The sequence below is a fragment of the Octopus bimaculoides genome, chromosome 23 (assembly GCF_046866305.1).
Source record: "Octopus bimaculoides isolate indiv1 chromosome 23, ASM4686630v1, whole genome shotgun sequence".
Taxonomy (NCBI): domain Eukaryota; kingdom Metazoa; phylum Mollusca; class Cephalopoda; order Octopoda; family Octopodidae; genus Octopus; species Octopus bimaculoides.
The window spans coordinates 113053-137500 of record NC_142950.1 but is presented as its reverse complement, the minus strand read 5'-3'; the positions used below and the strand labels follow the sequence as shown (position 1 = coordinate 137500).

The following is a 24448-nucleotide window of genomic DNA, read 5'->3' as shown; positions in this document are numbered from 1 at the left end:
TTACTAATGTTTACGTCTGTACCTCCGCCAAGTATGTATATATATATACATTTATCCTTTATGTTTCGAGTGAGGTGAGGATTATCCGCCTCTTATCTCTCACCCAAAGTGTCTCTGTTCTGTCGGCAACAGACGACATATCGACCTTTGACAGAGGAAACGCCGAATGTGGGAGTGGGAGTAACAGTGAGAGTAGGAGATAGTGTTGGAGTGGGAGTGGGAGAAGCGGCGGAGTGAGGAGTGATAGGCGAAGAGGAAAAGAAGAGCGTAGTAAGAGGAGAGAATGAAGTGTAGTAGCAAGAAGGGGAGGAGGGGAAGAAAGAGTCTGGACGAGCAGACGGCTTTCCTTCCGTCGATGGTTTGGTGTTGGTGGCCGGCAGAAGCCATCCATCCATCGAGCTCTGATGATTTCTGATGGATGGATGTGACCAGCTATAGCCATCTGGGGTCCGTTGATTTCTGATGAAATGAATGGTTGTTAATGCTGACTGGTGTGGGGTACCCGGGGATCGTTGCAGTTGGGTGTGGCTGGTCGCATGGCTGCTCGGTTGGTTGGTTGGTGGAAGACTAGAAGTTGTATTTGTTGGTTGTTCAGGCACTGACCGATTGCATGTTTGCGCATGCGCGTGTGTGTGTTTGTGTGTGTAGATATATATACCCAAGGTAAAGCGGACACTGACATACGAACCATTTCCACAAATGATTGCTAAACTAATTCTTAACTACGGTCATGACGAAAAGGCCAAATCACTACACCAGTTTTCATTATCGTTAGTTCAGAGTTGTATACCTGGCAAGGGTACATACTTGTGCTACTTGCCATACACGACCTTCGCCACGACGGTCGATGTGAGTGTCACTACCTCCGAGATATCGGCGACAGTAGCATCCCAACGAGTGACCCGAGGCATAACGAAAACATCATCTTTTCAAAGAATTTGCCATCACCACGATCCAGTCCACTTCTATCACTTTTACCACTTCTACCTGCATACAAGGGAAACTTCTAGGTGGTCGCTCGATCTGCCTCAAAATAGGGGCTGAATTTCCATCAAATAATACACTACCGACTTTTTAAGGAAAGGAGAAAATAGGTATCAGATAATGTAGTTAGTGATATACGAAAACTGATTGGATGGTCACGGTTGAAACGTCTTTATAATCATAAGGCTTATCTGCTGGATTAGGGATGATTTAGAAGAAAACAACCACCTTCCGTTCACCTCATCATAATGATTTCTAATGTTAGTCTAAAGGAGAGAGAGAGAGAGAGAGATGGAGAGGTAATTCCATCAACTTCGATACTTGACGGATATTTTATTTTAATCAACTGGAAAGGGTAAAAGGTAAAGCTGATCCCGTCAGTATTTGAACCCACAACGTTTGGGCCGTAAGGTAAATACCGCAAGGTATTTCTGTCCGTCATACAAATGAGTCGTCTGTGAACCAAGCTGAATGGTGATGATGATGCTGGGAGAGGAGGGCGGCGAAGGATGGAGACACGACTACAAGGACGAATTATGAAAAACGATAGTTCAGAGGTTTACACTAGAAACAGCAGCCAATGCTTCCTCAAATTATGTTCTGCTGTCTTGAAAAATAGAAAGGATACATTGATAGATTGTTTGAATAAAAGCCAGAATGATGGTGAATGAAACAACTGTGATTTGAGGTTAGCCCAATTAGAGATAATTAGGTCTGAACAATAAGAACAATGACAACTAATTTTGAAAAGAATTGAGGGAAAATTAGTACTTTTTTTTCCCCTTCTGAACACTGTTAAAATGTCAGAAGTGTCTGCAATCCAGTGCAGCCTGGTATCTCTCACAAGTGAGTGTGGCTCTGTAACAGAGACCATGCTTTCACTAATTGTTTTGATAGTCTATGAAATCAAAAGCAGGCATCGACACCTTCCTGTCATCCTCTCTGCCTTTGACCCAGCCATGACGTGACAGCTGGAGGAACAAGTGTAGCACCAGCATCTGACTGGAGCCTGGTACAGTGCCCCAGCTTGCCGGCTCTGGTCAAACTGTTCAACCCATGCCAGCATGGATAACAGACGTTAAAGGATGATGATGATAATAGCTGAATTTTTAAGTTTATCTCTGGAGATTTTCTATAAAATTCAGAACCAGCTCTGCAAGTTACAATGTTTCGTACAAAAAAATATGAAAAATATACAAAAAGAGACGCCTGCATCTAAGAAACATTGTAAGTTGCTGGCTCTGAATTCTAAAGAAAATCAATAGCGATAAAAAAAAAAAGTGGATTTTGCATTGTTAACACAAAAGTAAGAGAACAATATTAAGTTGTAAATCTTTAATAAACTTCATAATATATTATGGTTGCAAAACAAAATGCTGTGTCTTTGCAAGCAATTCATATGTATGTGTAAAAGTGTGTGTGTGTGTTAGTGTCTACTTGTCTTTGACATTGCATGATAGTTGTAAATGAGTGCCATTGTCATATAAGCAGTGTCATTCATTTCCAGTATTCTGCAAACTGATGTACAGCCATGGGCAAAATATTACCTTATTTGGAAACAGACAAGGGTTGACAATAGAAATGGCTGTTGTAGCAAATCTGTATCAATAAAATCGTTCCATCTATGCAAGCATGAGAAAGTGAATATTAATGTGTTGATGATGATGATGATGATGATGACACCAATGACGATGACAACAACAATGATGACAGTGACAACAACAACAATGACAATGATGATGATGATATTTTAAAAAATTAGTTGCATATCAGTGCAACGTAATGCGCCATTTGAGAAGCACTGCATTATAGAAAACTGCAATAACCCAGTTACTATTTTATGAATCCTACAAAGAGGAAAGGTAAAGTTGGTGGTATTTGAACTCAGAAAGTAAAAGATTACAACGAAACACCACAAGGTATTTGGTCTGATACCCTAACAATTCTATCAAGGTGGTTTGTATGGAAAGAGTTGAATGAAAGCTAAATTTTCAGTTAAGATTTAGTTAAATGACGTGTGAGCAGAGTCTAATGCTCGCCACAGTGTGAACATAAGAACCAATGTAAATAGGTTAATCTTATTAACAACTAAAATATTACAGCTTATCAACATCTTCATTGTGAATGTAGTGTATTTGGTGAATTCAATATATTCTCAGGTAACAGGGTGGTGTTATGACCTCGACATCTTGAGTGTGAATGAAGTGGGCTTGGTGAGTGTAACATGTTGGCTTCATAGAGTAACATAGCAGCAGAATTGTTCAACCCACAGACAAAATACTCTGAAGTATTTAAATAGTTCCCTTTAGATTTTTGAATTCAAGTTAGAGTGAGTTGTAAAGTACTACTAAAGGATCAACATAACCAACTGTTTTCTCATTTTAGATTTATGACCTGGTGCCGAGCTTTGGAATTTATAGTTTTATTCTGCTTGGCACAGCATGTATTAAAGTGTTATGTCTTTAACAAGCTCAACTGTGAAACCAAAAACTTATTCCTAATGACATAATGTTACAAGAATCTATAAATTTGTGCATTAAAATAAGAATAAAAATATTTAAAATATGTGGAATTTTCATGTACTCTGCAAGTTATTTATTATTATTATTATTATTATTATTATTATTATTATTATTAAGGCAGTGTACTGGCAGAATGATGAGCACATCAGACAAAATGTTTGGTGACATTTCTTCTGGCTTTACATTCTAAGATCAAATTCCACGAAGGTCAACTTTGTCACCTTTACAGGGTCAGTAAATTAAACAACTGTTAAGCACACAGTTAATGTAATCAATGTCCTCCTTCCCTCAAAATTGTGCATAAAATTAGAAAGAATTATTCATGTTGTTGTTATTGCCTTTCATCTTAATGAGGTCGTTTGTGGCAATTGAAAGCAAGTGTGACCATCCTGTAGTGTCCTTCCTTTTCAGTCTTCTGTGAAAACGTCTGGTTATGGGGAAATATTACCTTAATTGGAAACAGGTGGATGTTGAAAACAGAAAGGGCATCCAACTGTAAATACACGCACATACACACAACTATATCTGCATGTGTGTGTGTGTACAGCTGGATGCATGTTGTGTGGTGAAATGCTGTGAACTTTTGATTAAACTGTTAGAAACTAGGAACCAATGACATTATCTTCTTCACAAATTGTTGTAAAATACAAAGAAAAATAACTTTGATTGCTACACACTCACAAACATTTTTTCTTTTTTGATGAGGTAGAAATCTTAACAATCATTTTATGTTTACAATAGATTTCATGATATTTCAATTGGGTTGACGACGTATTGATTGACTGTAAATATTGGTCTATCTCAGCACTGTATATTACATTGCTGATCATCCACCTAAACTTCACTTTCATTTACTGGGGTTGGGTGGGTGGGTGGGTATGCAGGTAGATCAATAGGTGTGGTGTGCATAGGTAGGTGTAAGTTGGCAAGGAGTCTGGTGCATTTGTACGCCTGCTTCTCTTTATATACGTAAGCAGGCAAACAAATTATTTTTGGTAATTAAGAGATTTACTTAGTCAACTGGATAAAGATATCTGTTGCTACAACTGCTGTTGGTGCTGCTGTTGTTTAACTCAGGATCAGCCTTGATTATGCAGATGTATGATAAAAGGTATTCCAGCCATGGCCACCACCGTTTAGCATATCAACAACCAAATTGTTAAATAGTTCTTACCTTTTTATGACAATAAGGCAGATTTTGCTATTATTTCTAGCATTCAGCTTAACCACATAGAGATTCCTTCATCAGCTTGAAGTAGAAGTCACATGACCAAACAAGTAATTTACTGAACAGCCAATTCATGGTGCACAGGTTCAAATCTCACGTAAGTGTTTTGTTATCGCTAGGAATTGTGAATGCATTCTGAAGTATTGATCCCGTATTGAGTTGTTATCGGAATATTCTGAAGAATCAGAGAAGTGTTCTAAGGTATTGAGATGTACTCTGGGGAGTTTGATTAAAGAGATTAGGATCTGTTTAAAATCTTTTCAGTCTTATCTACCATAAAATCGCCTTCATTTTGGCAACCAGACAGAGGGAAAAAAAACCATCGACCATTTCTAATGAAAGGAAGGCAGATGATGGAGTGATTCTCATGGTTGGCTTCATTGATATTTGGATTTGTCCTACACAACAACAACAACAACAGCTATTTCATGGAATTCAGCAAAACTCAGAACAAATACATTTAGAATGGTTTTATTGCTTTGCATAGATTTTGATTCAGGTTTGCTATTGACATTTAATGCAGGTAGACTTATTCAAAACCCCTTATTAGCAGGGCCAAGTCAGGGATTTCTAGTAGCTGTCTGTAGTTCCTGGGTTGTAATTCTTCCTGATTATATTGTTCAGTAGTTTTCCACAAACTCTGAAAGTCTCTAGAGAACTTCATTATTCTTAACCATCACTAATCTTCTAAAGAATGTAAGGATTGACATTGATTGACTGGTAGAGAACTGTGAGTCTTTGACAACATTCTAGAAACCAGGCATCTCTTTTGGTCTTTGCTTCACCAAAATGGGTGCCTGACATTTGGAATGCTGTTAGACACTTACAGTTCAATTCAGTGAAAAGAAACGAACTGTAGAAATACATCTATGACAAAAGATAACTCAACCCACTCACAATTTAGGAATCTCTGCAGAGACTGCAACCACTTTATTGATGGTACAAAAAAGGTTGTAGAAGGAGATGGTCTATACCATTAGAGAGAGAGAGAAGGGAGAAGGTCCATATCATTAGAGAGAAAGAGAGAGAATGAGGAGGAGGAAGAAAGTCGATATTATTCTGCATTTGTGTGTTAAAAATGCAGGCGCAATTAAAAATGTTTAACATAATGAAACAATGTCGTGAAGGTCTATGAATTTATATCTTTAAAAGATACATTGCAAGATAGTTAAAGTGAAACATGATGGTTATTTACACAGACAGGCAGACTGATAGATACGTAAGTAGGTAGGTAGGTATGGGTGGGTGAGTCAAAGATGTATCAATAGTTTTGCAAATAATTGGATAGCAAAAAGTGTAGTTTGTTTATATATTTTTTACAATTCTCTTACTTAATGCATGCACTTTCATGCAATTAATGAGAGAGAGAGAGAGAGAGTGTGTGTGTGTGTTGACTGAAAGGAACACGGGTGTAGAAAGCAGTTACACGATTTTAAATGTCATATAAAAGAATAAAATAAAAGTTTAGTTGTTAAAGGCTTTAGCGTTGAACCATTTCTAAGTCTTCAATCTGTTGGTGAAGCTGTATGGATACAGATTCAATGATGAACAGAAGAAGATAGAAGACAGCTGGTTAGATATAGTAACACAGAGGTAAATCAAAGTGAAATCATTTTAGCAAATAGTTGCGAATGTTATTTTTACCATTTTATGTGTAGTAGGCCAAAGGCTGAGGCATCACAAATTATTTAGGCTTTGTTTCTTTTCAGTTATTTGGTTTAAACGTTTGTTCATATTGTTAGAGTTGGGAACAATCGGAGGCATTTCCATTAATTAAAAAAAAAACAATTGCCAGGGGAAATAACTCTGACATTCTTTATTTCTGACGGTGGATTTTTTTCAAAATAGTTTTATGTATTTTCTGAGTTTCTCCAGGATCAAAATTTCTTGGTTTCAAACTCATTGCATGACACTCTGGGCCAGTGTATTCTACCATAATCTTAATCCAGTGTTTTTGAGTGAAAGGATGTAGACAGAAATTGTTTGGAAGCTCACCAGATGCAATGCACCAGAAATTCAATAGGCATTGCAGAGTACAAATGTTTGTTAAATCCTCAGCCTCTTTCACAATAATTACAAGATGGATTGTACCAGTAATTCAATGGGATACTCGTGTCACACGGTTTTTGAAGGAAGATGACTTTAAAGATATATCTATTGAAAACTCAGCCGCTCTTGGAGAGGGAATATACATGAAATTCAAACTTTGCCATCTTGCGATAGAGCAGGGATCTTCAAAGTAGTCAATATCGACCCCTGGGGGGGGGGGGGTCGATAGATGTCTAAAATGCACATCTGCTCAATTATCACTAATACATATTTATTTTCTTGTACATGCCTGGGGTGGGGATCGTTGAGGAGTTAAAGATTCCATGAAGGGGTCGATGATCTAAAAAGTTTGGAGATCCCTGCTATAGAGTCAAGACTTCACCATTCCAGCCTTGGTTTCAAATAAGTGTAATGATCCAGAAGGTTCTTCCTTTTAAATGGTAGGTTGTGATGAGGAGGAGGTTTATCTGCTATTTCTTGCAGGTTAAACAACTTGAGGTTTTATCTTAATGTTATTTCAGTTTCTTTATTGTAAAGTCTTTTCCTTTCTTCTTTTGTATGGTTCACTAGTCTCCTCTTTTCTGAAAGGCATGATGGTGCAACTTGACTGGTGACCTGTCTTTGGAATGGTAGAAAGGTATAACTTGACCAATTCCAGATCTTCTAAAAGCAACAAAGGCTCAGCAAATATTTCTTTCCATCACCAACTATTTGGTCTTGAAGCAGAAATGGCTTCCATTTTCTAATGCCCAAGCAATATATGACAGTTTTGTCCCCAAGATTTAATCTAGACACTCTGAACCAACAAGGAGTCAATATGTGGTTGCTCAACCTGCTAGAAATGCAGTCAATGCTTCCTCAAATCATTATTTAACGTGTCTTCCATGCTGGAAATGGTTGGATACTTTGACAGCAACTGGCAAACCAGATGACGATACCGAGCTACATTGTCTACTTTGGCAGGGTTTCTATGGCTGAATGCAACTTCTTAACACCAACCACTTTACAGCTTATGAAATTTAAAGAAGGAAGAACATATTAGATGATGTGGACTGAAAAAATAACAGGATGTTCATAGGTGGAATGTCTTTTAGCATAGGTCTGCTCTAGGCTTAAAAACAACATTGCCAACTGTGGCCCATCAATTCCACCTGCAATAATTTTATATTCACTATTATACTGTTATACACACACACAAACACACATGTGTATATATATATATTTAAGTTCAAACTAATACAATACAATATTCATTCTCCAAAGAAAATAATGTTTTTGAACCAATGGAAGTTCTATACAATTGCTTGACCTGCTACAAACACCAGCCAAATTGTTCTCTTTTACATTCTAATTTCTAAAGAAGAAAAGGAGACATATACTCCAAGCAAAGACAAGATGGTCACTAATCAAACAACTTTGGCCATATACGCTGAATCCAGCTTGGCCTGGGGTTAAACAATAACAAAGCATTGTTTTAAAACAAAAACCAAATACAAAAGATTTGCTATAAAAATATTACATTTTATTCCATTTTTTTAAAATTTCTACTACATAAGCATAAAACCAAAATTTTATTTTGTCTTCTGAAGAGTAAGATAAAATCTAAGTTTTTAATTGATAACAAAACAATTTTTTCTTTTCTCTTTTTTTCTTTTTTGTTTTGAAATTCCTCATAATGAATGTCATTTTGTAGAAAATACAAATAGGTTTTGCAATGATACATTTAATTTTTTCATTTTCTTTTCTTACTCCCAAAACTAAATAAGTTACAAAATTTCTTTATGAAAATCCTAAATATATTCAGTCATTTTCTGAAAGGGTTGATGACTTTCTTCATTGATTAAGGTTGATTAAAAGAGAAAGGATCATAAAATGGTAAATTTAAAATACAATTCTGAAAGTGGTAATCACTATCATTCGTTGAAAACAGACATTAGAAAAATGTGTATTTTCACACTAAACAGCTTTATTTTGTAAGACAACTAATTCCATCTTCTAAATTCATTTCTCTTTTTGGCTTTCTTCTGTCTGTTCTTCAGGTTTTTTTTCTGATTTATCAATTTTGCTTTGGTATTTGGCTTTCACTTTGTATTTCAGCCTTTTCACATCAGCAATCAAGTGTCCGACATTCCACAGCCAGAGAATCTAAATAAACAGACAGACAGACGAGTAGGCACATCAACAAACTGGTATAAAAAAAGAAAAATAGACAAATTGGCAATCGTCGTTAATGGCTGCACATGGCTACACGACAGGCAAATAATATAGAGACAGAGACAGAGACAGAGACAGAGACAGACAAGCGGGTATATGTGTGTGTGTGTGTGTGTGTGTATGGTAAGAAGTTTGCTTAACCATGAGTTAGTCACAATTCCAGACAGAAATATCACTGCTTTTCAATGATAAAGCAGCATTTGAATTCTGAATGCCCAGAGCCAGAAGAGATACTGCAAGGCATCCTGTCCAATGCCTTAACAGTTTTGCCAATCCAGAACTCTGGATGGGAACAATTCTGATTTTACTGATTCTGTCACGGCCATGTTTCACTGCAGCCCCAAGACAAATCCTTAAGGCACTCCACTCACTACTAATATCTTAGCGAGGGACCCATTGGCTGCCACAACCTGGTTTCTGTCTTTTAAGAATTCATGTTTCTACTATCCCAAGTCTCGATAGCTTGTGACATATCATCCCACAACCAAGTTTATCAAAGGCCTTTACAAAATCAAGATATATCACATCCACATTTGAGCAAGTCATAGATTGTTTCAACATAAAACTGCAGAAGCTGTCAAGGCAGCTCCTTCCAGAGTGGAAGCAATGCTGACATAAATATATATTTCTCATTTTCACATCCACTTCTCCATACTCCCATCAGTCAGGCAGATTTTCTACAGCCAGATGCCTTTCCTGTCACCAACCTTTACCTCTTTCCAATTAAGGTAATATTTCCTCATAACCATATGTGTTTTTACAGAAAACTGAAAACAAATAACAATGCTTGTATAATGGTGACACTTGTTTTCAACTCCCATGCAATGTGAAGGTAAAGAGACAGTTAAAGCTCTCTCTTACACACACACACACACACATTATGTTACTAAAAAATAGCTGCCCTCAGTTTCCCCCAGGGCCTCAAGACAGCTCTGGGATCTGGCACATGCATTCCTCACTGTGACCCTGAGAATATCTTAGTGCACCTCTTTAATCTTGGTCACCAGTTCAGCCTTGGTGTTTCAGGTGGGGCAATTGTTGTCTTTCTCATTTGCAACCCACACATAGTAATCCATGGGGTTACAAGACCAGAAATTGGTTGCTGAAGTCACAGAAATTCTTCAACAACCATTTCTGACTCTGTCCAGAGATATGGCAAGGAACCAAATCCTGCTGCCACACATATATAACCTTCCAGCAACAACCCTATCGAGCCTGGATTTGACCACAGTCTCACATAGCTGTCTGAATTGAGCCTAGAGTGCTCTTCAAAGGAGTTGGGTTTGCATGACATCACTCTCACTGGAGACACACCCAAAGACCATCACAGATTGAGGGAACTTGGTTTTCAAGATATGTGAGACATCACAAGTAAAGTTGATGTTAAAGCACTGAATCACGTATCAAGAGAACATTTTGCTCGGAAATAATTACTGGAATATTAAGATAGAAGAAATGATAACAGCTCGTTAAATGACGGTGGTATTATGGAATATTAAGGTAGCAAAAAGCAATAATACATACAACTATAACCAAACAATTCAAAAGTATTGGTACTGAGAACACAAGCGAGATAAATAGACCATTGCTGTCAAAGTACTGTTGCTCAGCAAATAATCTGGAAAATAACATATAAATAAATATTAAATAATATAGAGTAGAATACAATAACAGTTTGTGTGTGTGTTCAGAACGAACAATGAATTTAACAACACTGAAAACAAAGAGAAAATAAATGTAATTCTTGGTTTAAGTTTCAATGAAAGATTAAAAAGTGGAAGAGTTTTTGAGATTTCAGGATTAAGCTGTTCTTCAGAAAATTCTGAGAAAGACGTGTTGAGAAAGGAAAATGAAAATATCTAAAACGATAGATTGCAACTGTCATTTGCAAATAAGTAAGACTTGGTGATATGTGCCAAGCCTTTGCCAGTTGTTTTAGGTGTCTGTGTAAGAAGCAGGGGGACGGGGGGGGGGGGGAGATACGGTGGTTCTGAATGGAACAACAAAATCAAAACTGCAGTTCGTCGCCATAGAAACCACTTTGTCGCACTTACCTCCCTTCGACTACCTTTCAGTCATTTTGAACTGAAAAAAAAATCTCTTCGCCAACATTTACTGGAGAAAGTTTTTCCCGACATTCAACTCATTCAAAATACCTTATACAGTTGAAGCTGGTTATTGCCATCTTTCTGGGACGAAACCATTTTGATGGTGATGCTGATGATGATGATCAATCATCATCACCGTCATAATATTAATTCTTTCTGTTATAGGCAGAAGGTCTGAAATTTGGGGGAAGAGGGTCGGTTGATGACATTGACACCAGTACACAACTGGTACTTATTCTATTGACCCTGAAAGGACACAGTCGACCTCAGAAGAATTTGAACTTAGAATGTAAATGAGTTCGAATTCCACCGTGGTCAGCTGTGCATAATAAATAACTGATAACAATAACCAGCTGATAATAAGCAAACAAATAGTTTTGGAACCAATAATTTTAATAACAATAATTGGTTGGTGTAAAATTTCTGTGATTATAATAACCAGCTTCCACTGCATTGAATTTGTTTTACTTTGTTTTACTATTTTATCAGATCAGTCATCAATATGGGTCACAGGTTTATACAGCAACATCTCATCGAACATTATTTAACTGTAATGTCACTACTACTACTACTACTACTACTACTACTACTAACAACCAATTAGATTACTACACCTACCAACCAATTAGTGGTAGATTAAATCAGGATGATTACAACCACCACAAGTAAGATCTGATTCACAGTTAGTTTCTATTAATGCACTACTAACAGTCATTAATTTATTAGCAACATGTGTGCACACGCATGCGTGCATGCATGACGTTCGGTGCAACTTCTTTGAAAGCAACAGGAAAGAATAGTCTGACCGAAGGAGACGTCAAAGGAGGCCAGCAACAAGGACTTCTAAACCAGCCATGCTCCACTTCTCCTGTTCTTAGTGTCAGCATTCGTTTAGGTTAAAAACAGGCTAAAACAACCATCTTAGAACACAGATAAATCTAATGTCATCAAATTTTCAATACAGGGAGATACCAATGGTAATAATGTGTGGGGGGGGGGAGCAAGAATGACTGAGTGGTTAAGACGCTTGCTTTGCATTCACATGGTCTACAACACAACAATAGTCAACAAACAAAAAACAGTCAAAATTTCTTATCCCAAATTAGCACCTACTTTGCTATTTATGTTGTCATGCAGCAGGAATCCCTAGGAATTTGGACACCATTGACTTCATTCACAAAAATCCTAAACTCTTTTCTAAACAATCTATGGTCTGAAGTTTTACTAATGAGGTCCTATAAAACTGAAACATGTCTTTAGTTGTCACCATACAACAAAAGATCAGACTCCCTCACCATTGCATTTTATATTTAATTTTAATTAATTAAAATTTTGGGGTTATTTCCCCACTTTTTTAACCAGAAAATGATTGCTTTCAAGTTTTTGGCCTACATCATGTACACTAGCATTCACTTAATGAGATGTATAAATGTATGGACATATGCACGTATGGATGTATGCATGTAAATACCTGTAGTTTTTAGCAGCCCACTCGTTTATGTATTTTGCTGAATAGACCAGTAACACTGAAAAAAAAAAGAAAGAAAAATAATCATTATAACACAATAACATCTTATTAACTATTTAAAAGACATTTCTGCAGCTATATTCGGTTCTGTTTTATTAATGTTTTTACATTACACAGGGTCCAAGAGACGACATTTAGAAATTTAATAAAAACCACTCTAATCTAAAGAAAAACAAAAGTGAAGGACTAGCCGAATGGGTGAGAAATTCACTTGGCAGCCATGAAGTTCTGCATTTGATCCCACAGACTGACAAGCAAAAGCATTCCATCTTTTATATATCAGACAACATTGGTCAATGCAACCTTTGGTAGAGTGTGATTTAAAAGAAACTTGGCTGCCATTTCTAGTATATTATGTGGTCAAGTAGGAGTTCACATGTTTTCTATTTTGAAGGACTGAGTCTGTTTATGACAAAAAGGAGTGAAATAAGGAGGATTTGGGCCAGAGGAAATGGAATTAATTGCTGCTAAAATTGAAGTGAAAGAAGTGAGTAACAGGGACAGTTGGTTGTAGTAACATACAGACACGATCTTTGGAAGTTTGGATAAATGATATAACCTAGACAAGAGAAATGAGAGAGTTGAGAAAATTGTCTTGGAGAAGAATATGATGTGGGGCTTAGTATTAAGAAGAAAAAAAGATTGGAATCTAAGTTGGGAAAAAGTTGATGATGTCAGAGAAGAGGGAAGATTGTGTAGCAGATTTCATTATAGCTTTCTGGCCTCTTGGAGAAGTATAGGTGACAGTGCATTAGGTGAGAGAAGAATTCGAGGTAAATAATGAAATCAGGGCAAATGGCAAATTCAGAGAAGGTTTAATACAAAACTCATGATGAGACAAAATGATGAAATAAGAGAAAGAAATACTTACACATGACAGCAAAATGCAGAGTTTGAGAAGTTCCATGTGATTTGGTAAATATAGTAAGGAGAGCACAAATAACATGGAAGGTACCAAGTCCAAGGAACCATCTTTCACTCCAATCCACCTGAAAACAAGACAAATATAATTTAGCTTAGTAAATGTTCAATATTATAATTCCTTTTTTGGTGGTGGGGATTCTTTATTTGGTTAATCTTTAAATTTATCTGCAAAAACTATTTATAACTAATAACATCTCACATTAAGTCAGTGAATTAACATCAATACAATCGTTTCACATGTTCCAAATGGCTCTGTCACATCTCTTAACACGTGAAGAACTGTGTGTTTAAAGCACACTCTTCAATTCATAATAAATGATGAGATGACCACAGTAAGAAACTTCAAAAGAACAATGTGTGTGTGTGTGTGTGTGTTCCATTGGTTATGTTTGAACTATTGGTCAAGCCAAGCATACTTGACCAGCCGGGATGTGTGCAATATATCTAATCAGAGCTTCTACATGATCACTAGAAAAAAAAAAAAACTGGGAAAAACAACCAAATCTCCATCAAATCAGGGTCTACTATCTTAAGAGTAGGACACATTAGATGATGTAGTCCTAGATACCTTAAAGACACAAGAGGTCATAGGTTGAAAGCCTTTGCTCAATTAGCCTAGGGTTAAAGAACATCAACTAGATTTGATGAACAAACATGAATCTCTCTACATTATCACTGAACCTTTTTGAAGTAACAGCTTCATCAACTCATTTAGTTACAAAGAGATCCCAAAGAATAATAGAATTCACCTTTGTCATAAAATTGACTTGCTAATCATAAGAGTCTAATTCCACTAATAGGGAAGTTATCTGCAAGGAACTGATAGGGCACCATCCACTTGGCACTGGATGTTTTTTGGGTTTTTTTTTTTTTATCTAAGTGTTAAATTATATTCTTATAATACATCCCAAAATATAGAAAACTGGCAGAGTTACTAAGAGCATTGGATAAAATGTCTTGTACACACAATTGAAAATCTAACCAATGCACACACAACTCAACATTTAATCATGCAACATGTAAAAGTGGGGGTGGCTAACATACATTATGAGTGTATATTAGCCACTCCCACTTTTACAAAACTGTTGTTTTGTAAAAATGTTGAATCAATTACAATTACACTGCAGATAACCCAATAACAAGGTCACAACTGAAAGGTTTTTTGACTACAAGTCTGCTTGATTAGGAATTGACCTAGGGTTAAACAACATCAATAAATCAGAATTTGTCTAATGTTACTAAAAATATGGCATGGTGTTCGACAGATTCAGAAGTCAATAAATGCAGAAAAATTTGGTAAGACACTGTTTTATTTCTGAAACAGTCTGAAGCCGATTAATATCTCTCAGCTTTGCCTGGCAAGAAAACGGGATGGTCACAGCTGGAGCAGATCTAATCACAGTCTTGAGGTGGAGGGAGTTGAACAACAAAGATATATTCTCGCAATTGCTTTGAAATTATTGTATTGATTAAATACATTTATTAAATGTTTGTATGTGAAGAAATCTTTTGATTCTCCCACCTCGGCCACTACTCCACACCTGAACACCAAATTAAGGAAAGAGCTCTTTCTATGCAATTGCTTGACCTGCAAGGAATAGCAACCAAGTTCCAGTGAAAACACATTGCCCCTAGTATATATTAGGGACTACATTGTTCAATATACTTTTTTTTATTGTTTTACAGGTTCCAGACACTGAACTGCAGCCAGGTGGGACACCAACTTCAAGGGTTTTAGTTAATGATATCAATTCAAGTACACATCTTAAAAAATTACCTCTGAGTTGTTAGACTATCAAACAAAATGCCTCCAGTATTTAGTTATGTTTTGAATAACGATGGATGGAATATCTTTAATCATAGGTCTATTCAACAAGAGAAAATCAGGGACAAAAACCCAACAAACTATTTCTCTTTACTTCTGCATGTGTTCAGACACAACTAAGTCAGAGACTGGAGGAAGCAAAGTGAATAATTTCTCTGCTGGAAAATTTCTCAAAACAATAGTGAACATATGCCAACAAAGCCAAACTTCATTCAGATCCCACTTGACTGTCCTAGACATATTTTCAAAGAAGACTGGAAGCAAAAGACACCATGTCCATAATAATGACACTCTTTTACAACTATCTCACGATAGGAGACAACACACACACATGCAGGCAGACATGGCTATGGTTAAGAAGCTTGCTCCCCAGCCACATGGTTCTGGATTCAATCCCATTGTGTGATACCTTGAGCAAGTGCCTTCACCTCCAACTCTGAGCCAAATAATGTTTTGTGAGTGAATTTAGTTGAAGGAAACTGTGTGGAAGCCCACAGTGTGTATGTATTTTGCCACCTTTCTTCCTTAGAGCATGGTAGGTAACTATCTTATGTTGAAAGGACTAAGGAAAGACCCTTTCCTATTCGGTCAAAGATTGTTTAAAGTTCCATTTGGAATGAAGGGTTTGGGTGAAGAGGGAAGTGCTTCTGCAGTGAATTCATCAAAAGGTGGAGGACAGTGGTAAAAATGGAGAGTACAGGAACGATTCTAAGCCTGCACCTGGAAACTGGAGACAACAGCTGGGGCAGAGCATTTGCCCTTGAGGGTCAAGATCCCAACTCCATCATTTCCCTGATAGGGCTTAGTTATAGATGGTCCCATATCAGAAGATTGTAACAACGTACTTCATTCCATTTTTTTTCTCCTCGTCCTATTTTAAGTAAACTACTTACAAAGAACATAACCTGTTTTTTTGTAACAACCTTTTCAACCATGTCACTGAGACAAATAGATCATTATCTGAAGGCAAAGGATTAGCAGAATTGGTGAACATCGTAAAAAATGCCTTGCGATATTACTTTCAGTTATTTAATTTCTGAGTTCAAATCCTGCCATGCTAAACTCGGCCCTTCATCCCTCCAGAGTCAATACCAGTCGAGTACTAGCGTTGATCGAAAAGACTCATCCCCTTCCCTTCAAAAATGCTGGCTTTGTGCCCAAACTAGAAACCATTAAGATAATTACTGTTGTTATAAACATTCACTTGTGAACCTGTCTATTGCGCTGAACAGCATTAATGTCATTGAGAAAGGGAAAGCTATGTACGATAAAGAAACATCTTTACCACCACTTAATTATTCTAATCCCCTTTAATGTTGAGCCAATACCAGTAAAGTTTAGAATATAGAGAAACTCGGAGTGTACAAGGTCATAAAATGAATTTAAACGGTTTACAACATGAGAATGTGTATACGTGTGTATGACAAGAACGAAATCTATTCTCATTGTTACTCTAAACCCGTTCATTCCGTTTAGCAACCTTAAAACAGCAAGGATAATGTACAGCTGCCAACGATAGAGCTTTTATGCGGTTGCTCGTCCTGCTAGAAATCGCAGCCAAAGTCAAATCTTACCGGCTTCAAAAAAGTAAGACAAGTTTCCCAATGTAATCTTGCATGCATACATACATACATCATAAATAATAAATAAAAAAAAGTCCTTGACCATGGAAGCTGCTCTAACTGTTGAGAAAGCAAATTGATGATTAAATTTAGAACTCTATTCTCGAAGACTACCCATGTAATTAATCTTAAGAAAAGAAATTGGAGAAAGTAAGTGCATTGTGTACCTTGTACTTAATGTAAACGAAGTACAATAGATGTTACACACAGACTTATTAAGTAAAATAACATCACAACACAAACGATGTACAATATACATCATACAGACGAAGTACTACGGACATCTTAGGCACCAAGTACAATAGGGAATAATTAGATGTGTAAAAACAATTAAAAACGAAGTACAGCTGACAAAAGTAAAGTAAATACATATAGAAAGGATAAAGGCAAGGTACAACAGTTAACTGAAGAGTACCTCAGGTAATGCGAGTACCTCATCATGAGATATCGACATGAAAACTGTAAAATCTACTTCAAATAACAGCCAAGAAAAAAAAAAGAAGACGCATTGCAGAATGTAGTCGGGGGTACATTTAGATCGGAAAAAAAAAAAGAAAAAGCGTGCAGAAATACAGAGTTGGAAAGTCTGGCTTAGAGAATGACATTCCACCCATGACAATCTCTGTCACTTTTTATTTGCTCAATCAAAGCTTCCTGGGGTCTGAACAAAATCCTACAAGCCACGACACAGAAAGTTCCTTCTACAACAATTAACAGTATTTAATTAATCGTGTTCTATTCCATGAACACAAGGGGAGAGAGAGATACAACTATGTTTTAAATACACGGAATTAGAGATATTTATAGATCAAGAAATTCAGCAAAGTTGTTATACTTTCGTTACTAATTAGAATAATAAAGAAACCAATTTGTTCGTATTATGTTGCTGGTCAGTTCTCGTTAAGTGACCCACGATGATAAGAAAAACACGACGTGATCCCACCGACTTTTATTATGGTCTATCCAGGTCAACATTATCTGATGTGTCCTTAATTCTTTATTTAAATACAAGATAGAAAATGCTATTTGCTATTTCCAGGAGGACGATCAACTAAATAAAAGGCTTCGTTCGTTTGCTGAGAGGTAAATGTGTTGCAGGGTTCGTCCCCCAAATACGCCACTAGTTTCGGAAGTTTCTCAAAAACAAGCGGATTGATGAACTTCCACAAATTAACCAAAGCGATTTTGTTGTTCAAAATAAAAGTAATAATGGGAATTATATATATCTTACCGACTTTAGGTAGGACCCGAGTCCGGTTATCTCGTCCACTTCGACAGGGTTCATTATGCAGAAACAACGGTCGGATTCCCAAACATGTTAACTGTTTACAAATAATGAGCAGCAGTGGGTGTTTACTGAAGAGAAAATAGCAATATATCGCCTATGTATGTATGTGTGTGTATGTGTGTATATGTGTATGTGTGTGTGTATATATATATATATATATATATATATATATATATATATATATATATAGTAGTGGTGGTGGTGTTATTGAACCGAACACCAGGTGTCCAGTCTGCGTGTTTTACTAACAGAAAGAACTAGGCTAGTTTATATATATATATATATATATATATATATATATATATATATATATATATATATATATATTGTCTGTGTGTACTACGTGTAGACAAACCGTGTAAATATCAGTTGGCTGCGAATAAGCTTTTTCGAGTTTGTCTTTATTAAAGGAAGATAACTAACATTTCAACTTCCGTTTGTCATTTTCTATTTTTGACATTTACTCCTTAATGAGCGACGCCTTCTTTCTTCATTGTCCTCGGCTTTTTTTAACAATGCTAATGTGTAGTGTTTATGTATAGATTTAAATACATATAAATTTACTCTCCCTGTATTAATCTTTACAAGATATGGATAAAAAAACTTCGAAATCTCGGTCACGGTTTTTTTTTTTGTTGTAAATAACATAACAAAAGCACGCACGCACGCATTCATATCTACATACATTGAAAAATCTGCAGTTATTCTATCCAGGTTACAATTTCAGGTATTTATGCGTGTAATATTGAGGCACTGGAATATGTAACACACTGCCTAAATACCAATATTGAGAAATTAGACTTCTCAAAACCAGAAAGGAGAAAGCTGATTCAAAGATTACAGATCCAAACCATCACTGGAACTGTAAAAATCTGTAAAACTTTCCAGATGTTTATCGTTTAAGTATATATGAACATGAGTGGTTGGCACTCCGTCGGTTACGACGACGAGGGTTCCAGTTGATCCGGTCAACGGAACAGCCTGCTCGTGAAATTAACGTGCAAGTGACTGAGCACTCCACAGACACGTCTACCCTTAACGTAGTTCTCGGGGATATTCAGCGTGACACAGTGTGACAAGGCTGTCCCTTCGAAATACAGGTACAACAGAAACAGGAAGATAGAGTGAGAGAAAGTTGTGGTGAAAGAGTACAGCAGGGTTCGCCACTACCCACTGTCGGAGCCTCGTGGAGCTTTTAGGTGTTTTTCGCTCAATAAACACTCACAACGCCCGGTCTGGGAATCGAAACCGCGAGTCCGCCGCCCTAACCACTGGGTCATTGCACCTCCACTTGAACATAACTAGATATGCAACTCTATGCATAAGAATACATACATAAAAACAAAACATACACATCTGCACGCATACATACATCATACATACATACATACATACATACCTTGTTGGTATTGAAATTTCAATGAAGGAGCCTTGGATTTAGGTTAGAAACCTGCTCTTTCTCTATTGGCAAGGAATCTTGAAATAAAATTGAATAATAACATGCATGCTTGCTTGCTTACACGCGCGCTCACACACACACACACACACACACACACACACACACACACACACGTGTGGCTGTGGTAAGAAATTTGTTTCCCAATCACATAATTCTAGGTTCAGTCCCACTGTGTTGCATCTTAGGCAAGAGTCTTTCCTTATAACTTCAGGCCAACCAAAGCCTTGTGAGTAGACTTAGTAGATGGAAACGGAAAGGAGCCTGTCATCTATCGAAAAGAAAAGAAAATGGAGATTAGGAAGTTAACAATTGCTTATCATTAACAACAAACTGGTCATCTTCACTTCTTACAGCCATTTTAATTAATACTCAATAATTTAATTATAAATTTGTACATTAAATTTATGTGGGCTGCCCACATATAACATACAAAGGTCCATCTTTTTTACTCTGATGAAATTATACTCATGTCACATCATCATCATCATTATCATCATCGTTTAACGTCCGCTTTCCATGCTAGCATGGGTTGGACGACTTGACTGAGGACTGGTGAAACCGGATGGCAACACCAGGCTCCAATCTAAATTTGGCAGAGTTTCTACAGCTGGATGCCCTTCCTAACGCCAACCACTCAGAGAGTGTAGTAGGTGCCTTTACGTGTCACCTGCACGAAGGCCAGTCAGGAGATACTGGCAACGGCCACGCTCGAAATGGTGTCTTTTATGTGCCACCCGCACAAGCCAGTCCAGGGGCACTGGCAACGATCTTGCTCGAAAATCCTACGGAAGCCAGTCAGGCGGTACTGGCAACGGCCACGCTCAAAATGGTGCATCTTATGTGCCACCCGCACAAGAGCCAGTCCAGGGGCACTGGCAACGATCTTACTTGGCTTGCCCGGTCTTCTCACGCACAGCACATTTCCAAAGGTCTCGGTCAGTAGTCATCGCCTCGGTGAGGCCCAATGTACGAAGGTCTTGCCTCACCACCTCAGCCCAGGTCTTCCTGGGCCTACCACTTCCACGGGTTCCCTCAACTGTTAGGGTGTGGCACTTTTTCACGCAGCTATCCTCATCCATTCTCACCACATGTCCATACCAGCGCAATCGTCTCTCTTGCACACCACAACTGATGCTTCTAATGTTCAGCTTTTCTCTCAAGATACTTACACTCTGACGGGTATTCACATTGACATTACACATCCAACGGAGCATACTGGCTTCATTCCTTGCGAGCTTACACATGTCCTCAGCAGTTACAGCCCATGTTTCACTGCCATGTAGCATGGCTGTTCGTACACATGCGTCATACAGTCTGCCTTTTACTCTGAGTGAGAGTCCCTTTGTCGCCAGCAGGGGTAAGAGCTCTCTAAACTTTGCCCAGGCTATTCTTATTCTAGCAGCTACACTTTCAGCGCACCCACCCCCACTACTAACTTGGTCGCCCAGATAGCGGAAGCTATCGACTACCTCTAGTTTTTCACCCTGGAATGAGATAGAAGTTGTTTCCTGTTTGTTTACAGTCTTTATTGCACCTGAACATCTGCCACAAACAAAAACTAACTTCCTAGTTAACCTGCCTTTGATGTTGCTGCACCTCTTATGTGTCCATAGCTTGCACTGGTTACATCTTATAGAGTTACTACCTACTCCTTTTCTACATACTGAGCAGGGCTATCTACCTGAAGGGGTTTGTGTTTTATCTACCTTCCTACTTATTAGGATTTTGGTTTTAGCTAGGTTGACTCTAAGGCCCTTCAATTCTAGACCTTGCTTCCACACCTGAAACTTCTCCTGTAGTTCTGATAGTGACTCCGCAATTAGGGCAAGGTCATCAGCATAGAGGAGCTCCCAGGGGCAGCCTGTCTTGAACTCCTCTGTGATTGCCTGAAGGACTATGATAAATAAGAGGGGGCTGAGGACGGAACCTTGGTGGACCCCTACCTCTACCCGGAATTCATTGCTGTACTCATTTCCAACCCTCACCTTACTGGCAGCATCTCTGTACATGGCTCGCACAGCTCTCACTAACCATTCTTCTATCCCAAGTTTCCTCATTGACCACCAGATAAGGGATCGAGGGACCCTGTCAAAGGATTTCTCCATGTCAATGAAAGCCAGGTACAGAGGTTTATCCTTGGCTAGGTATTTCTCCTGCAGCTGTCTTACTAGAAATAAAGCATCAGTAGTGCTTTTACCTGGTACGAACCCAAACTGCATCTCATCTAAATTGATTCGCTCCCTAATTAGTTGGGCTATGACCCTCTCTGTAACTTTCATAACCTGATCTAACAGCTTGATGCCTCTGTAATTATTTGTATCTAAAGCGTCACCTTTACCTTTGTAGCAGTTGACTATGATGCTGCTACACCAGTCATGTAAATTTAAAGTACAAATTTGTAATTAAATTATTGAGTATTGAAATGGCTGTAAGAGGAGAAGATGACCTGTTTGTTGTTAAAAATAAACAATTGCTAATTTCCTAATCTCCATTTTGTTTTCTTTTAAATGGTTATAAACTCTTATGCTTTATGTATACCTATTATGTTAAAGAAATTCATTCCCACAAAATACTAGACATCGAACCAGTGTTTCCTTCATGAGGTCAACATATCCATATTTCTTCTATGTTTCAACCCAAACACTGTGACTATGCTGGAGCACCACCACCATTCTATGGTTAAATTGACCACCAGTGTTGGTTCACTTGTTACCATAACTTAGTGGTTCAACTAAAAGAGACCAATAGAGGAAGTACCAGGTTTAAAAACAAAATACTGGAGTTGATTTGTCCAACTAAAACCCGTCAGTGCGATGCCACAATATGGCCACAATCCAACATGATTGAAACAAGTAAAAGCTAGAAGTTTAGTGTTAACTCTTGGAAGAATATGTAATAACATAGTTGCCTGATGACCCTCTAACTGCACGGAGACCGTCTCAGCCTAAAATAAAACCTTTGTATGTGTGCATACATACATGCATGTTCTGTTCTGTGAGGAAGTTGTTTACTATCAAAAATACAAAAACTTTATCGTTGAAATGTAGATAATAAAAACAAATTCATAAGTTGATCTTTTTATATCTCCATTTACAGGCTGTGTTCGTAATATGCAAGATGACTGGTTAACTTCTGTTTTTTTCTGAAACCCCTAGCTTATCCAGATTGCCACTGAGGTATTTACTCACAAAACCAAGTGTGCCAATTATTATCAGAATAAATTGGATTATAATCTGGGTAGGGAAGCTTGAGGTTTCAAAGCATTTGTCTATAGATATCCTCTTTCCGTTTGATTTTCAAAGAGATATTCACATCAGGAGGGCAGCTGACCTCAATGACAGTACATACGTTTTCTTCTCTGTCCCAAACAATGATATTCAGCCTGTAATGTTTGTACTTGGAAGAAGTTTTGATGGGCATATTCCACCAATATTGCTTGTGTAGATGCTTATGTATGTATTCAATAACAGGGGTATTTTTTGTATCTATCTCAGGGTAGTATTTGTTGTTGTTTTCAGTTGGCATTGTATATTGCTTCAGTGACAGCATTGTATTGCATGAAGAGATTTCATTTTTGGGCAGCTGCTAATCATATGTAATGTCTTCCAGAGGAATGTGACATAATCAGCATTTTCAATTGCATCTTGGGGCACCAGAGGTCTCAATGTCTTTTCTTTATTAGGAATTTTGAAGTGTGATGTAGCAGTCATGATCTCAAGAGAGGATGCACTTCATTTTCATGTGTCATCAAGTCTTTGAGAAACATACCCATGCAGGAATTTTAGTTTTTGTTATACTGAGCAGTACACATTTAGGTCATATTTGAAGTATATTCGTCTGGCTGTCTTCAGAGAAAACTGAAAAATGATCAAATTTTTACATTAGTATGGGGAGAAATTAACTTGGAATCCAACCGAAAAAAAGAATTTTGATTGTCAAATACCAACATTTATCCAAGCATTTTATTAACAACCTCAATTACAATAGGGTCAAAATTGAGGTAAATATCTTGAAAAACTGAAACATAGAGAGTTTGAAATAGTCAGTCACCTAGGTTTCAAACTCTCTCCACTTCAACAAGGAAAACTATGCTGACCAACTTTTACTTCCAAATATGATTCAACAGAACAAAATGATGCAATACTTGCGAATATGATTCAATATGATGCAATACTTGCAATGTAGTGATTTCAAACATATAGGGAGAAAATAAAGTGAAATCAAAAATTACTTATTTTGTCCCCTCTCCCTCCATCAAATCATAATCATTTACTTTGCCTTCTGCCATAATATAGGAATTAAGTCTGGGTTAGGGTTAGGTATCATTCCCGAAGGAGTGGTTAACTATCTTCGTTTTCTCTTAGATCCACGAATTATTAAATGGTTGCTTGTAAAGAAACGGAAACTTTAAAGAAGCGAATGTAAAATAAACATTTCGATGTAATTGAGTTAAGTGGCGCGAAAGAAATTTTAAGGAATTGACCATAGTATTCTTTCAGAAACCGAAATTGTAGAAGAATTCATTGCAAAATTTTACTGACATAAGTTAGAAAAATGGACGAAATGGAGAATACAATAGAAAAAGAATTATAAAAGTATTTATTTAAATATCATTACAATTAGAAAAGTTCGGTTTAATAATGAAAACATTTTGAAAAGAAACAAAGAATACAGAACAAGGTTGAGGGATGAACTTA

General features: G+C 37.2%; 2 protein-coding genes across 3 annotated transcripts in view; both read right to left on the bottom strand.

The window, feature by feature from the left end:
* Nucleotides 1–6505, bottom strand: part of LOC106879461 (phospholipase ABHD3) — a 41120-nt gene extending 34615 nt beyond the window's left edge. Inside the window, exon 1 of one of the 2 annotated variants that reach the window (XM_089340689.1) lies at nucleotides 6379–6505. In XM_089340689.1, coding sequence (XP_089196815.1) covers nucleotides 6379–6381 — 3 coding nt within the window. In that variant the 5' untranslated portion in view covers nucleotides 6382–6505. Of the gene's footprint in view, nucleotides 153–6378 lie in introns of those variants that run through there. The other variant, XM_014929025.3, reaches the window with a different exon arrangement.
* A 1778-nt stretch (nucleotides 6506–8283) lies between these two features.
* On the bottom strand, nucleotides 8284–18535 carry LOC106879462 (transmembrane protein 18). Its single transcript, XM_014929026.3, has 5 exons — nucleotides 18236–18535; nucleotides 13505–13622; nucleotides 12577–12631; nucleotides 10522–10615; nucleotides 8284–8928 (listed from the first exon to the last, which is right to left on the bottom strand). The coding sequence occupies exons 1-5, from the start codon at nucleotides 18287–18289 to the stop codon at nucleotides 8785–8787; spliced, it is 465 nt and encodes a 154-aa protein (XP_014784512.1). The 5' UTR covers nucleotides 18290–18535; the 3' UTR covers nucleotides 8284–8784.
* Nucleotides 18536–24448: the final 5913 nt, after the last annotated feature.

Excerpts from the sequence above, each read along its gene's own strand:
- LOC106879462 (XM_014929026.3), bottom strand. The coding sequence starts at position 18,289 with ATGAACCCTGTCGAAGTGGACGAGATAACCGGACTCGGGTCCTACCTA. Across the intron at positions 12,632-13,504 it reads TCTGCATTTTGCTGTCATGT|TGTTACTGGTCTATTCAGCA; the intron begins GTAAGTATTTCT and ends TTTTTTTTTCAG. Across the intron at positions 10,616-12,576 it reads TGGGCTGCTAAAAACTACAG|ATTATTTGCTGAGCAACAGT; the intron begins GTATTTACATGC and ends GTTATTTTCCAG.